This window comes from Eublepharis macularius, chromosome 1 (genome assembly GCF_028583425.1).
Source record: "Eublepharis macularius isolate TG4126 chromosome 1, MPM_Emac_v1.0, whole genome shotgun sequence".
In the NCBI taxonomy this organism is placed as follows: Eukaryota; Metazoa; Chordata; class Lepidosauria; order Squamata; family Eublepharidae; genus Eublepharis; species Eublepharis macularius.
This window is the reverse complement of record NC_072790.1, coordinates 123,504,444-123,520,180: the sequence shown is the minus strand read 5'-3', so window position 1 is coordinate 123,520,180 and position 15,737 is coordinate 123,504,444. Positions and strand designations below refer to the sequence as shown.

General features: G+C 39.5%; 1 protein-coding gene across 2 annotated transcripts in view; it reads right to left on the bottom strand.

The window, feature by feature from the left end:
• The window catches only part of PEX3 (peroxisomal biogenesis factor 3), a 22,665-nt gene extending 6,928 nt beyond the window's left edge, over positions 1 to 15,737 (bottom strand). The window contains exons 1-11 of one of the 2 annotated variants that reach the window (XR_008598275.1): positions 15,575 to 15,737; positions 11,071 to 11,202; positions 7,571 to 7,652; positions 6,503 to 6,546; positions 5,132 to 5,256; positions 4,175 to 4,241; positions 4,023 to 4,077; positions 3,736 to 3,904; positions 2,183 to 2,253; positions 1,338 to 1,456; positions 148 to 244 (exon numbers count right to left, since the gene is read on the bottom strand). Coding sequence is in view for 1 of the 2 variants with exons in the window: in XM_054999035.1 (XP_054855010.1) it covers positions 148 to 244; positions 1,334 to 1,456; positions 2,183 to 2,253; positions 3,736 to 3,904; positions 4,023 to 4,077; positions 4,175 to 4,241; positions 5,132 to 5,256; positions 6,503 to 6,546; positions 7,571 to 7,652; positions 11,071 to 11,202; positions 15,575 to 15,647 (1,038 nt within the window). In the remaining variant the exon portion in view is untranslated. Of the gene's footprint in view, positions 1 to 147; positions 245 to 1,333; positions 1,457 to 2,182; positions 2,254 to 3,735; positions 3,905 to 4,022; positions 4,078 to 4,174; positions 4,242 to 5,131; positions 5,257 to 6,502; positions 6,547 to 7,570; positions 7,653 to 11,070; positions 11,203 to 15,574 lie in introns of both variants that reach the window. The other variant, XM_054999035.1, reaches the window with a different exon arrangement.

Below are 15,737 nucleotides of genomic sequence, written 5' to 3'. Positions count from 1 at the left end.
TATTATTCTTTCAAGACTGAGAACTAGTATTTCAAGTTTTTAATACCTGTCTAGTCTTGACAATAGTACTGTACAGGCTGACAGAGAACCCACAAACTCTGATGGTTTTAATAAACTTAAAACAGCAAGTATGCAACTCTTCCTTACCTGAACAAAGTGACTAGGTGTTTCACTGCAGACTGAATGGATCTGTCCATTTATTATTGGAATTATCTTGGCTAAAGGAAGACTGACACTAGAAAGACTGGGGAAAAGAACCAGTGAGGTAGTTTCAGCACAAAAATCAGTCTTGTAAGTTACTTCTGCAACATGTAGGCTGCCCTTCTTCACAAAAATAGCTGTAAAAAATGTAGGATACCTGTACCACGTGCCTGCCAAGGAATCTTCTCAAGAGTATTTTTATTTATTTAAAACATTTATATGCTGCCTTTCCATCCAGATAGGCTTATCAAGGCAGCAAACATCAAGGCATTAAAATAGTTAACATTAAAACAGCATTTCAAATGTATATATGTTTAACAATACAGTAAAATGGATATACAAACACATACAACCAGAGAAGAGGGTCAATAAAGTTTTTTTATGCTCCTTGCAAGCCTCAAACTCTGGAAAGGCTATTTTGTGGTCACTAATGAGAAGTCAAATAAAATATCTATATATACAGCATCTCACTATGTATATCAATAACCATTATGTGACCTGACAGTGTTACAGCAAAGTCCTTTTCATAGTCAGATACATAATAATTGATCTAAGTTTTACAAATGTGTGATCAGCACAGTCTCCTATGGCTCAATTCATGTTCCAGTAGCATTTGAAGGAAACTAAACCCATGCATGAGACCAGTTAAACACATGCATGAGATCATACCAGCATCATCCCCACCTAAGGGACACAAATGAATAAAGTAAACCACACTGACAGTTCCATCCACATGCTCTGTATCCTTCAAATACTACTGGAGTAGAATGGGAACAGTGGTACGGAATTCAAACAGCATGCAAGATACCTCATACAGAGTATGTCACATGGTCTGAATAAACGTCAGCCATGTTTTCAATGGCTGTGTTTATTCAACCATTACTAATTATGTTGTAAACATGAAATACATCAAAATTATTATGAAATACAATTTGACCTAAGAGCAGCAAAACTTGGAATATTTGCTATCAAGGTTTAGCTTTATTTTTGGAATTAATGGGCTGCATGCCCTCAGTGAAACCTCAACATATACCTTAATTTCTTCACCAAAATAATAGCTACATTACTTCTTTCTTTCAATGAAAGAAAGAAAAATGGGTTTACTTTTTTAAAACACATCAAAGATTTTTACCTACTCATGGAGCCATTATCGCCTATGTCTTGTTCTGTGGGTCTGAAGAATTCTGCCATATTGTCCAATAATCGACTGAATCCTCTATTTAAGCACGAGCTCAAAACTCTGTTAAAATCTGGACTGAAACACACAAAAGTGCCCCACAAAAATTTGTCAACCAGTCTTGGGTAGCATTATTTTTTACAATTGAGCTGCAAATTCTTCTAATAGGGGGATGGGGCACAGGAACCACATCAGTCAGAAGGACTTGCCTGCTCCTCAGTTCTTACATTGAGTCATAAAACCTGTTTTGTCATTACTCACTGACATTCTTTTAAAAAGCTGAGGAGAAACGATCGCACCAGTTGTACTTTCACTGTGCTTAAGGATTAATGTATTATTTTCAGCATATAGCAATAAATCTGTCTGTGACCACCCCATTTTAACAATCTGAATTAACAGAAACAATATAAAATCAGAAGTATCAAAATGTATTCTATTTCTGACATAAACCCACTCTATGAACTTAAAAACAGACACTATCACAATGGAGCTGACTTGTTACTATAGCAGAGAACTCACAATGTTTTTACATAGTGCTTTATAATGCAATGTCATTTCTTTAGATAAACATAATTTACTAGAACAAGCCTGTACAACTTGTGACAGCCATCTTTTAAACAGCCAAATGTGCATAGTTATTACAAAATGCTGTATAAAGCACTCCAGAATAAGAATTCAAACACTGACCTTTAAATTACATTATCCACCAAAATTAAGTCAAAGAGTGCATCCAGCATTTCTTCCTTAATCCAGTGGATACGATTTCAATATTAACATCAATTATTAGCATATTTTTCTGCATACCTTTCCAACATGTCTCTTGTTTCATTAAGTAGTTTAATAGTAGCAACATCTTTTTCTGAAAGTCCATAGGCCTAGAAACAAGAAAGTATAAAAAGTGCCACAATGGAGGATTCAGCAACTGGTTAAAACATTTTTTTGTCTTTTATATGTTAAGCTGCTAGTCAACAGTATTATACTATTTCTTCTTCTGAACATAGTCCAATGTATGATAGAACATGTCTAACAATTTACAATTTATTCTTGCCCTTGTATATAATTATATGTTTAAATTTTGTATTTACATTTCGTTTTGTTATAAAAAGTTAAACATTCAAATAAAAAGTAAAAAAAACACCTTATTTTTTGTGAGGTGAAGTGTTCCATTGAGTGACAACTGGCTCATGGCAACCCCATAAAGTTCCACCTCATGGGGGTTTTTGAGGCAAGAGATGAGCAGAAGTGCTCTTCCATTGCCCTCCTCTGCAAAGCAGGACCCAGTCTTCCTTGGTGATCTCCCATCCAAGTACTGACCCTGCTTAGCATCTGAACTCTGACATAATCAGGCTACTCTGGACTATCAGAGCTGCTACCATATTTCTTGTAGATTTCTTTGTAAAAGTTTCTAAAGTGCCCTTCAGTAACTGTACAATACAGAAACTAAATATACAAACTAAAACACCACATCAATGTAAACAACTCTATGTTTGTGATTTTTTATATAAACACTTCTATTGCAATCAGTTTAAAATAAGCCCTCCCCTCTATATTTAAGTTGGCTGGTGTCCAAACAGCCATGCAGGTAACTTCCAAGTAAGTATCAGTGCTTTTCAAGCTGCCTTCCTAGTACATCCCAATGAATGGGGATTCAAGGGCTCTTTAGAACAATCATGCATGTCAAGTTCCTTGCACAAGTATCTTTGAAATACAGTCATTATTTGCACACGCTGATACAAGAATTGCTTCAGAACTTCATCAGTCTCAGCCACATCAGATTAACGAGTGGACATTCTGCATCTGAATTACAGAACATTTTCACATTATCTACTTGCATAGCAGAAGCAAATATCGTTTCAGTTGATATAAATTTTCATTATTTTTGTTTGTATATCCCTGTAACTTTAAAAAAAACCCTTTTCTTGAGACCAGTTTCATAAATAAAATAATAGAACAGTGTGTGCATGAGGGCCTTTGCGTTGAACAAGCGCCTTTGAATTCTCAAACGGAGGAGTTGTGCTTGCTCTATTAACTTTAGTCCCCTATCTTTGAATGATCTACTAATCTCTCTTCTGTTCTTCAGTTTCTTTTTACCAGTAACTTCCCAGGGAAAGTTTCAAGCAGAAAGAAGGCTTTTTGCCACCACTAAAAACACCACTCAAGCTCTAGATTAGTGAATTACTTGATTTGAACCAATTACTGGTTTTGTTTTAGAGATTTTATTCTGGTTCAACAACTGAGAAACTATTGGTTTAAGATTACATTCTGATTCTTTTTTTCTTTAGACAGTGACAAACAACTTTAAACAGGTGTTCATGTCCTAATTCAATTTTATCTCTCCTGAGAAAGTACATAAATACCTGAGTAGCTAAAGGATTTTCCTCATCTGGCATCATGTAATGACATAATAGAGACTGTGATCTACTTTCTTCACAGGTGGCAGTCTCTCTGGACTGTTCTATTACTGTTCTAATATCTCTTAGCTTCTGGTCCAAATCCAAGAGAGAAAGAGTGTGTTTGAGAGATATACTGCACAAGGAAGAGAAACCAAATTGCTGTATTAGTGGAATATTATCTCAACTAGTTGTTTTGAGTATGTATGTAAATTTAAAATATGATTTAAAAACAAACATACAGCCACTTTTACCTTCCAAATATGTTCTGCACAGCTTTTTTAACTACAGTAATTAATTCAACCAGACCTAGGACAGAAGACAAAAGTTATGAAAACTACAATTTGTTCAAGTTTTGCAGAAATTGGCATGATATGGGTGGGGGAAAGGTTTACAGATGTCATACCATCTCCTAGAAGGTGTTGAATACTCGATAAATATTGTTGTTGGACTTCAGGGGGAGCTAGAAGTGTCTATAAGGAGAAAAATATTCTGTAACATTTCTGTCATTCTGTGGAGCAGGATGTTAGTCTCCCATGTGTCTGTACCTACCGAATTTCCCTCCCCTTGCCGTCTTGTTTCTCACCCACTGCTGGGACCATTTTCAAGGTATCACTGCTCTTAACAGCCTTAGTTTCATCATAGACTACTGGGAGGGCAAATGAATTGTGACAATTAAAATCACATCAAAATAAACCTTATAGAGCCTCTCTCTCTCTAAATATCTCACTTTTCCAATATTATTTTTGTATTATTTATAGCTAAGTGGTCAATACTATCAGCACAAAGGCAATGGAAACGGTCACATTTACCTTTAAAAAATCAAGAAACATGTTCCTTCTTCCTTAGAATCATTCTGCTTAATCTTTCTCTTGTATAATTTTCTTTTTGTATCCTTAAGTACATTCAGTGGGTAGATCCTAGGGTTGCATAAGACATTTGCAGTGGATGTTGCCTCCACCTTCCCCTTTGTCCAACAACTCTCTGAGATGACAAAATGGTATTGCTCAGGGTCTCAAGGAGCCTGCTATGCTGTACTTTATCCACTGGTACAGAAGCAAGGTAGCAATGATTTTACCTGACACCCTCTCTCTCACTGCAGCTGCTCCCTGCCCACCCCGCCCCCTGCCCATGCCTGTCAGTTTTACATCCATGGTGATTACCTGTCAATGCCTTTTCAAAAGTTGTAGAGGGCTGCTGCAGGAAGGGGAAAGTGAGGAAGATCTTCTGCTCAGGCAGCAGAAGGATTCAGCCCATTAGGCAGATCATTGCAGTGTGATTTAAGCATGCATAACTGTAATTTTCATCACCTTTGTTGCTTTTTCCTTTCTTTCCATTTGCATTCATTAAAAGATATACTTACTGTGCCATTTTTGCAAACTGCTGCATTATCCAAGTAGATGTATCCACCAATGATGTTTAATTGGACTCGCAGAAGAACGACCAGCATACATGTACTATACACAGCGACGATACTTCTTGTAAAACCTTTAATAAAACAAAGATTGCCTTGCCTGCATGCTGTATCAAAGGAATGGGCATTTAATGCCCTATCAAATATGGCATCGAACTAATAATAGGGTACTACCTTACAGTTTGCTACATGTTGTGATTGTATCTGTACAGACAAAATAACTACTATTAATGTGTCCCTTTAAAATCTGAAATGAGAGTTAAGCTTCTGGTGCTAATTTGGAAGTGAAGTCTGCTTTTTTGAAAAGCTTCTAGAACTGGGATATCTTTTGTATCATAAACAGCCCATGCTTAACAAAGGAAAGTAGATTTTGAACTAGCTGCAACAAAAATACAGAGAGAAGGTGGTACGAGAAATAATGTTGATATCTGAAAAAGGCCCAGTAACAGTTGATTTGATGTTAACTCAATGTGAGTAATGCTCAACTTTAGCATCCTCTATAGTTCTGTAAAACGTCGTGTTGCGTATATGAATTGCTTTAGTTACTTTAATTTACATTCACTATCACCCACACTTTTTAAAATAGATTCAGCCTTTGCTGTAGTGATGAAAGACTGAAGCAATTTATGAGCATATAAATGAAAGGCAATAAGTAATATTTGGGGGGGGATCAAATTACATTTTATGATTTTTTTTATCTAAAAGCAAAACTTTTAAAATAAAAATTCATCAATCAATCCAGAACATTTAGACTGTACAGTAAAACATTTTTTCTGTACTAAAAGCACTAGAGAAAAGTTGCATTTTATCAATCTGAAATCTGTACAAGCTATCTATCTTAAGCTCATATTTAACAAGGTTTTCTTTTTTGGTGGGGGACCAACACCAAAAGAAAATTATTTTCTTTCTTTCCATATTCTAAACAGCTTGTAATATTGATAATAAAAAACAGCATTGAGCTGTTCAGAATATGGAAAGAAAGAAAATAATTTTGGTTTGGTGTTGGCCCAATCCCCCCTCCCCTTACATATGAGCTTAAAATAGATAGCACAATATCATAACAGGAAAACAGTATATTTCCAAACAGACTTCTATGAATGGCTTAATACTAATTCTTACTTCTACTTGCTATAAAACTGTTCTTTAGGTTAGGGAAGTATTTAACCATCAGTCTTCTATGTGTAGTGGGTTGGGCAAGGGGTAGGAAGGGGGGAGAACCACATCTCGGAAAACAATCAAAAGTTTTGCTGTACTTGTACAACCCAACCCTTGCATATGCATAGCCTCATCACTTAATCATAACGAGCCATTCCGACTTACTTATAATCTTCAAGTCTTCCCATATTTCTAACTTGTTGGATGGTCTACAAGAGGGGGGAAAGTAACATACATTTAAAACTGAGTTCAAACATTAGTGGTGACAAAGATCAGAGCAGTGACTGAGGAAGCAGCATGTGTCATACAGAGAGTTACATTGAAAACCAGTCTGCCCTATTACACTATCATCTGTCTAAGCATGATCTTTGTTCAACACAAACTGCAGCTCATTTCAAGTCAAGGAAAACCTGCTACTTGATAAGAATCTAGGAATCATAAATTTTGGAGTCACTAGATCTGTATGACTGTTGCAGGGAAACAGATGTTACACTTTATACACCTGAAGTAAATTGTTATACAGTTGAAAAACTGCTATGTGAAATTGTTGTATTATACTGGTATAGCATAGTGATTAAGTGGTTGGGTTGCGAATCAGCACTCTGCTGGTTCTAATCCCACTACTGTGCCATGAGCTCAGCAGGTAGCCTAGGTTAAGCCGCTCCTCTCAGACCCAACTCCCCATCTGTATTGTGGAGATAACACTGACTTTCTTCAGTGCTCTGAGTGGGCCCTAATTTGCATAGAAGATTGGTATATAAGAACACATTATTAATATTGTATTTCTAGAAGAGATAACCGTTTTTTCTTAATTTCTGTTCTCTAGAGTCCTATAAATAAAGCAAGCCACTTTTTATTTATAATGAATCCAAACTTTCATAAGCAGGAGTTTGGGAAAAGAGATTGCTTTGCTGCTCCCTTCCAAAAAGTGCTGGAGGATCATCCCAAATAAAGTCTTACATAGCACAGAGGGCTGCAGGAAGGTCAATGAGCTTGATTTGCATATATTTTCTTAATACATATTTTAATGCATATGAGGTTTTTACACATAATGTGCAATTTTAATTCTTATGTCAATTTGTCAGGATAAAAGGGTTTAAAAAGTTTTACAGGCTGTAGAGAATAATTTTCTTACATGACTATAATGTAAATGGACATCACAGAGCCCAAATCTAAAGAACTGCATCCAAAGCAGGTCTTCTGACATTAAACAAACTGACAGGTTATACTCACTTGTTTTTCAGCAGAGAAGTGAGGCTCTCAGAATTTAACTGATACATCAAGGCATCTCTCAGTGTTGGAAGCATTGACAGTACTATTGAAGGAAAACAAATGATCAGCAAAATAGCTAGCATTCTGGAAATCTCTTCAGCAAATTAAAAAAAGCCCTTTAACCTATGTGACAATGAAGGATCACAAGAGTTTAAAAAGCAAGAGGTGAAAACCTCTACGAAAATAAAATTTCAGTATGACATTATCATTGTGTTTTGGAGAAATAATAAATGTAAAGATAACTTGTTTTACTTTTTTAAAAAAAATAAGAACTCAGAATACACCTGAAAGAATTAGTGATAAGACTTTTTCAGCCCCTTTTTCTAGCTATTTCTGTAGCACAGTGGTTAAGTGGCTGGGCTGCAAATCAGAACTCTGCTGGTTCTAATCCCACTACCACTATTAGCTCAGTAGATGGCCTTGGTTAAGCCATGCCTCTCAACCCCAGCTACATTGTGGAGATAATAATAACACTGACTTTGTTCACTGCTCAGAGTGGGGCACTGTCTACAGGAATGGTATATAAGTGCAGTTATTATTTAGCTTTGGTCATCCCACTTTCTAAAAAGGATGTACTCAATGCATAACAAACACCAGTCATAGTGGAGGCAGTCTATAAATTGAATAAATAAATAAGAACTGCAAAATTCAGCTTATTTTGTTAACTAAAAGATCTGAGCAGGCTTCACTTAGAATAAGGAAACTTCAGCCTGGAAGTACTTGGTTTTTATATATATGAGGCATTAATACAGGTACAACAATGGTCCATAAAAAGTATAGTGCACCTCCCCCTGCCCCCTTCAACTTAGAATAAATAACCAAGACAGACAAATCAGCTTAGAACTGCTGCACACTTCAGGCCTTTTAGCTTCATGTAGCTATTGGGCTGCTATTCAAGAAATGCAAGCCTAGGCTCCCCTTGGAGATGAAGAACAAGATGTGCAATTCTTCGAATCTCAGTGATCATGTGCACCTGCCTATGAGAAGCTTAATCTAGGAAACACAGCCAACTCAGATATTACACCAGTTCTTGGTTACTTGAAGATTAACAATGGTTTGGTGAGGTCTCTGACATGGCAAACCATGGCTTTTGCTTGATCAGAGAGAAGCCGTAATTTGTGCCTGAGCTGACAGACCATAGTTACAGCCACTGCTTAACCTCCTGAAACTGCCTCACTATGAAGATGGAAATGAACTTATAAAGTTGATTGCTGAAGTAACAGAAAACAAAAGCGGACAAGCAGGTCTAAAACCATAATTTGCACAAGTATTGTTCATGGAAACCATGGTTTATTATGAAGCCACTGAACCACTGGCATGGTGTGCTGTTACATGGACAAAGCTCTTTATGCTTTGAAAGCACTTCAGGCTTGTTTGCAGGGAAAGTGTAAAACCGTAATTTGCTAGTTCAGATGAAATAGAAATTAACAAAAGCAGAACTATCTAATTGCATGGGAGTGGGAGCAGAATTTGCGTGAGCAAACCAGAAGTTCTTTCAAGCTTCATTCATATTGTGACAAACCATAATCGGTTTACGTCTGAATAATTATCTATTTAGTTCATTTATATGATCAGCTTTCTACTCAAGATAGTTTACAAACATTAACAAATTTACATATATAGTTAAAATACCAAAAGAAATGGATCCATGCAATTGTAATAAATCCCTTCTAGTAAAAGTAATAAACCTCTACCAATTTATAAAAGGGGAAGTAAAACAACAATCATCATTCAAAGATGTTCTGGAATAAAAATGTCTTTAGTCTGCTCCGGTGCATGCCTGCGGGAGGGCTACTGAAAAAGTCCTCCTGCAAGTGCCTGCCAACTTCAATGCAGCCAGTTCACACAGGAAAAACTCATCTATTGCCTGAAGGCTCAGACAGGCTGACATGGATGGAACCGATCTTTCAAGCCCTTGGGACCAAATCCATCTAGGGCTATGAAGGATGATCCCCTTGAATTGGGGTCAGAAACAAACTGGAAGCCTGTGCAGTTAGAAAAAAGAAAACAAGCCAAGGACCTTCCGAGGTGGAGGTGGGGGAGGGGAGTCTCACTTCCCCTCCTCCACTGTTTTCTCTTTCCCTTCCCTGAAAACCCCCACAGCCTCTCCCCTTTGTTGCTTCCTTCTCTCCTTCCCCTCCCATCCACTAGCCAACCTACCTTTGTCTGCCCCCCTGCCTTCACCTTTCCCTCCTTCCCTTTCCCTAGCAGTCACTACCCACAAAAACTGTGGCCTAGTTGCAAGGTGCCAGCTGCCAAATTAGGCCCACTTACACAGTGAGGAACCCACAAGGACTTGCAGGGAGTTGCTCATTTTCTCCTGTATCCTTTCCCCCCACACTATTCCCTTGTCCATCCTCCTGGCAACCCCCATATCCTCACCTTTCTTATATTTCTTCTCTCACTTCCACCCACCCACTCAACTACCTACCTTTTATCTGACCCCTCATCTTCAGCTATGTTTATTATTTACTTGTTTCATTTATACCCCATCTTTCTCCACAGTGGTAACCCAAAGCAGCTTACATCATTCTCCTCTCCTCCATTTTTATCCTAACAATAACCCTGTGAGGCAAGTTAGACTAAGAATATGTAACTGGCTCAAGGTCACCCAGTGAGCTTCCACAGCAGAGCGCTGATTCAAACCTAGATCTCTAGACACGACACCACACTGGTTTTCATGGGGTGGCTGCTGCTGAACAGCAGTAGGCAGCTGGACCTAGGTGAGTCAGGCAAACTGAGTGGCAGCAAGTCACCTAACAGCTGCTACTAGACTAGGTTTCGACGACCCCCACTTAAAGGCCAAAGCACCCCTGGAAAGGGTCTTGTCTCTCCCCCTGCATTTTACTGACACAGAAACAAAGACTGGCAATACTGTTGTGGTTGCCTTGAAATGACCACTGAAGGCAATCATTTCTTAAAACCACAAGCAATTCCTCTATTATTTTGGGAAAATTTACTACCACTTTTTTTTTAGAATTCAGATTTTTCTGTAAACCTGGAACTTTCTTCGGGTTAGATAAGTCATGTCTGTCCACTGCCCAATCTCCAGGTTTAAGTATCCATAGACAAGGCCATGTTGAGAATTTGATACTGCAATGAAGGCCATCATCAATGGCCTTCATTGTAAGTCCTATTTAAGTTTAATTTGGAAGTTTCCAAATAGCTTAGGTGCTGCACCTTCTGGGCATGTGGTCTGAGGCCAAAGGCAGGTACCACAGGAAACACCCACCTCCTTGAAAGTGGCTATGTCTAAACAAAGAAGTGAATATAAGTTTTGGAAGCCAAGGGGGCAGTACTTCCTCAGCAGTTCTGCATGCGCGCGCTCTCTCTCTCTCTCTCTCTCTCTCCTTGAAGCAGCAATCAGAAAGGGAGAAGAGAGGGCAAACAAGACCCTTCATCCCTGCTGGCTACATCCTATGATGCTCTCTGAACCATGCCTTCTATTTCTGTTGCCTTACCTGTCATGTTGCAAGTCCTCTGATTACTTTCGAAATGATATTGCCTTCGTGCTTGTGCTATGTATTCTGCTGCTTCCCTTTCCTGAATTTCTTTCAATTTTTTTTGTCCATATTTTCCAAGTACATAAACTCCTGCAAAAGATATTTAAGAAGAGGACTACAATGTTTAAAATTACAGTTAAGTTTTCTCTTGTTTTACCTTTGTTATGCTCAGAAGATATTTCTCTTTATATAGCCACAGAACAACAGCTGAAATGTCAAAAACGTTAACTTAGAGGGAGTTCACAGAGTTAGCTTCAGGAAGGTTGGATCCCTCCCCCGCAAGAACAGGTTCACACTAACAGTATCCAAGCTTAAACTTCTCTCTCCCTCCCTCTGTTCCCACATTGTTTTCTCTTGTTAACAAGATAACCAGAATATGATTGTGACAGCAAACAACCGGTTTAGAATTAGGCAATTAAAATTAAGAAACATCATGTGAACTGACTTGATTAGTGGTGGTGACTACTGAGTCAAGAAAATCTAATCCATGAAAACAACAGAGAATTTGCTCTTATTTTCAAATATTGGACTTAATTAAAATCTCTGTTCAAGACATACCACTTTTGAAAAGTGGTATGTTACTTTAATTCTAAGTAGTATATTAGTTTAATTTGGTATTTCCTGACAGGAAACAGACTAAAGAAGTACAACAGCTGTTTAAATTACACTTGTTACTTAAGTGTACATGCCCAAGTTTTAACAGGACAGAATGAATACAAGATTTCAAGTGCTGTCAACTCCCTACATTAGAGAAATGCCATACACAAATTGGTAAATGCTGTCTCAACAGCTTTTCCCTTGCATTGCTGGTGTAGCACAGGGCTTGACAAATCCTAGGTGCCATTTCACCACAGCATCTAGAAAATTCATTGTGACTCCTAGTATTTTATTTATTTATTTATTGGATTTTTAGCCCGCCCTCCCCGCAAGCAGGCTCAGGGCGGGTTACAATCATAAAAAAGGTACAATAGGTAAAACCAATAAAATAGCATCTCAGTGCAAACATGGATATCCACATTCCAGATGGTGCACCCTTTCCCTGCCCACCATACACAAGGGAAGAAAAGGGTAGAGGTGTGGGTTGGTGAACCTCTAACTTCTCAAGCATGGGGAGGCAGATGGACCATATGTCCCCCCCCCCCACTGACAGGAGACCGGCAGGGAGGCTAATTAGATGGTTCCAGTGCTGGCCTCAACCATATGCCTGGCGGAACATCTCTGTCTTACAGGCCCGCCGAAAAGATACAAGATCTTGGCGGGCCCGAGTGTCTTCCGATAGAGTTCCACCAGGTTGGAGCCAGGACAAAAAATGCCCTGGCCCTGGTCAAGGCCAGCCGAGCCTCTCTGGGGCCAGGGACCACCAGTAGGTGTTTACTTGCAGATCTAACTCTCCAAGGCACATATGGGAAAGGCAGTCAGGTATGCTGGTCCCAGTCCATTTAGGGCTTTAAAGGTCAGAACCTTGAACCTGATCTGGAATTCCACAGGGAGCCAATGCAGCTGCTGCAAAGTTGGAGTCACATGTTCCCTGAAAGAAATTCCTGTCAGGACACGAGCAGCAGCATTTTGGACCCGCTGCAGTTTCCGGGTCAGGCCCAAGGGAAGCCCTGCATAGAGCGAGTTACAGTAATCTAATCTGGAGGTGACCATTGCATGGATCACTGTCATTAGGTCATGGGTAGAGAGATAAGGGGCAAGCTGCCTGGTCTGTCGAAGATGGAAAAAGGCAGTTCTGGCAGCTGCCTTGACCTGGGCCTTCATTGACAAAGAGGAGTCCAGCGTCACACCAAGGCTCCTAACCGATGAAACAGGCACAAGTAGTGCCCCCTCAAAGGCCAGGAGCTGAATCCCCATATCTATCCCCCCATGGCCCAGGTACAGGACCTCCGTCTTCGTGGGGTTCAACTTCAGTCTGCTCTGCTTCACCCATCCAGACACAACCCCCAATGCTCTACTTAGGACTTCGGGAGCAGAGCCAGGCCGGCCGTCCATCAACAGATACAACTGGGTGTCATCTGCATATTGATGGTAACCCAGTCTGAAACTCTGTGTCAGCTCGGCGAGAGGGCGCATGTAGAGATTAAACAACAATGGGGAGAGTAACGCCCCCTGGGGGACGCCACACACCAAAGATTGACGTGCTGATAACCTCTCCCCCAGCGCCACTCTCTGTCCCCGACCGTGGAGAAGAGACAAGCCACTGCAAGGCAGTCCTTTGAATCCCCACATCGGCAAGGTGGTGGGTTAACAGTTCATGGTCAACTATGTCGAACGCTGCTGAGAGGTCTAGCAACACCAGCAGTGCTGACCCGCCCTGATCCAGATGCTTGCAGAGATCGTCTGTGAGGGTGACCAACACTGTCTCAGTCCCATGACCCAGGCAGAAACCAGACTGGAATGGGTCCAGGACCGATGCCTCATCCAGGAAACCCTGCAGCTGCTCCACCACCACTCGCTCAATCACCTTACCCAGAAACAGGAGGTTCGAGACTGGGCGGTAACTGGACACTGGCCATTTTCAGCAGTGATTTTAATATATTGTGTCTTGGCACTTCTCAGAATTACAAAGGGTTGGGTCACTTTTTCCCCAGTGAAAAATGAGAAACATACTCCCCTTTGATCATCAAAAAGGATATGTTTGGGATTATGGGAGCTGCATAGACAAAAGCCACATGGAATGAAGGCTATAATAATGTTGAGAATTGACCAAGGTTGAGCAAGAAAGTTGTATAGATCCAACCCAAATTCCACATCATTTTTGCATTAATTTTTTGTTGTATGACAATATATATATATATATATATATATATATATATATATATATATATATATATATATATATATATATATATATATATATAAGTCAGCTGTGATTTGATGGCACTTTATGCACATTTCTTATCATTGCTTAATTATATATATATATATATATATATATATAAGTCAGCTGTGATTTGATGGCACTTTATGCACATTTCTTATCATTGCTTAATTATATGTAACTTTAGCTTTACATTATTCAGTGTAAAGCTTTACACTACTCACTACTAATTAGTTGTTTTCTTTACTGGCCCCCATATTCAAGCAACAATGTAATTATGAGAAATTGGGAAGATTAGGCTAGAGGTTTGCTTTTTGTTGTTGTTATGACAACCAGGGGTTATCCCTATATTAATCTCTTTTATCATAGTTTTTATAATAAAATGTGAAACTGCGAAGAGGTTAGTGAGAGTCTGAACATTTGGTTATGAAAAAGCTGTGAATGCTGAAAAATACGCCTGGCTCTTAAATCTTAGGGTTAATGCCTGAAGCCAAAGAAAATTTGTCAACACCTGGTATAACATACCATTTTCTTTTTTAGAACTAGGCTGGTAGTGAAAGCTCCATCTAATAAGACACAGTATCAAGATGCCTGAGGTGCTTTTGGCATAACTGGTAACTGCACCATTTTTGCAGAGCAGCTGCATGCATGTTGCAACAGGGTTAAGAACAGTTTAGCTCAGCATGTAGTGACATGGGCTTCTTTTTATGCACTATGTATGCAAATGTAGTGATTTTTCATGTATTTTATCTGTAATCAATATCTAGTATATTTGAATATAACACCAAAAGAAAGATATACATTCCAAAAAGAGCTGCATTTCCACAGACCACAGGCTGAAGCTTTTGCACTGAGAAATAAGCATTTTTTATCAAGAATAGCCTATAACAAAAGCTGAGACTTGAAGATGAAAGAGGAAGGGATGAGTCTATGCATGCAGTTGTGGAGAAAGGCAGAAAAATAACATAGATTAGGTGGAATAATGAAAATTGGGCTTGGTTGTCCAATCCCTCCTCTCACTGCAATTCTAAAGCATGTAAAATCTTATTTTCTAAGGTGAAGAAACAAGGGACACAATTGTGTGCAACGTAGTAAATAAAGGGAACCGGTAATTAGCATGTATCAAGAAACAGGTAGAGAGCAGTCACTGTACAGAAGGACGAGTGGGTGTGCCAACAAGCCCCTATCCTTCTGTCCCTTAATTGCAATATGGGTATAATAATGCTGCCCTATTTTATAGGGTTGCTGTAACTAATGTTATGTATATGAACAGGAGCATGCTTTGAATACTAAAAAAGCAGCAGCATAAATATTACCATTGTTTGGACTGGCACTCATAAAATAAGGTTACACAATCCAATTCACACGTACTTGGAAGTAATCCTCGCTGAACCTTGAGACTCACTACCTAGGAAGCATGCAGAAGGATCAGGCTGCAAAAGACTAGAATGGGAGCCATGCGGGAAGGAAGACTGCATACTCGGAGTGGCGGTGGAGAACCAAGGGGGGGAAACGAGGAGCCTATGGAAGAAAGTCAGCAGAAAGGGGTGCCCGAGGAAGACGAATACATTGTACTAAGCGCAACCAAGGACCATCAAATGTAAGGGAAGGGAAGCTTTATCGGCGCTCACGTTCACTCACCGCCCAAGAAGGCGCCCAAGAAGAAGCATTTCTTTCTGTGGCGCTTCAGGAAGCCCCAGACTGCCAGAAACATCCCGACAGCGTCGACCCAGGCGAGCCCCGGCCTCCCTCGCCCGTCGCCGGCCGAAGTACAGCAGCCGCAAGACCAAGCCCCGCCTCCTCA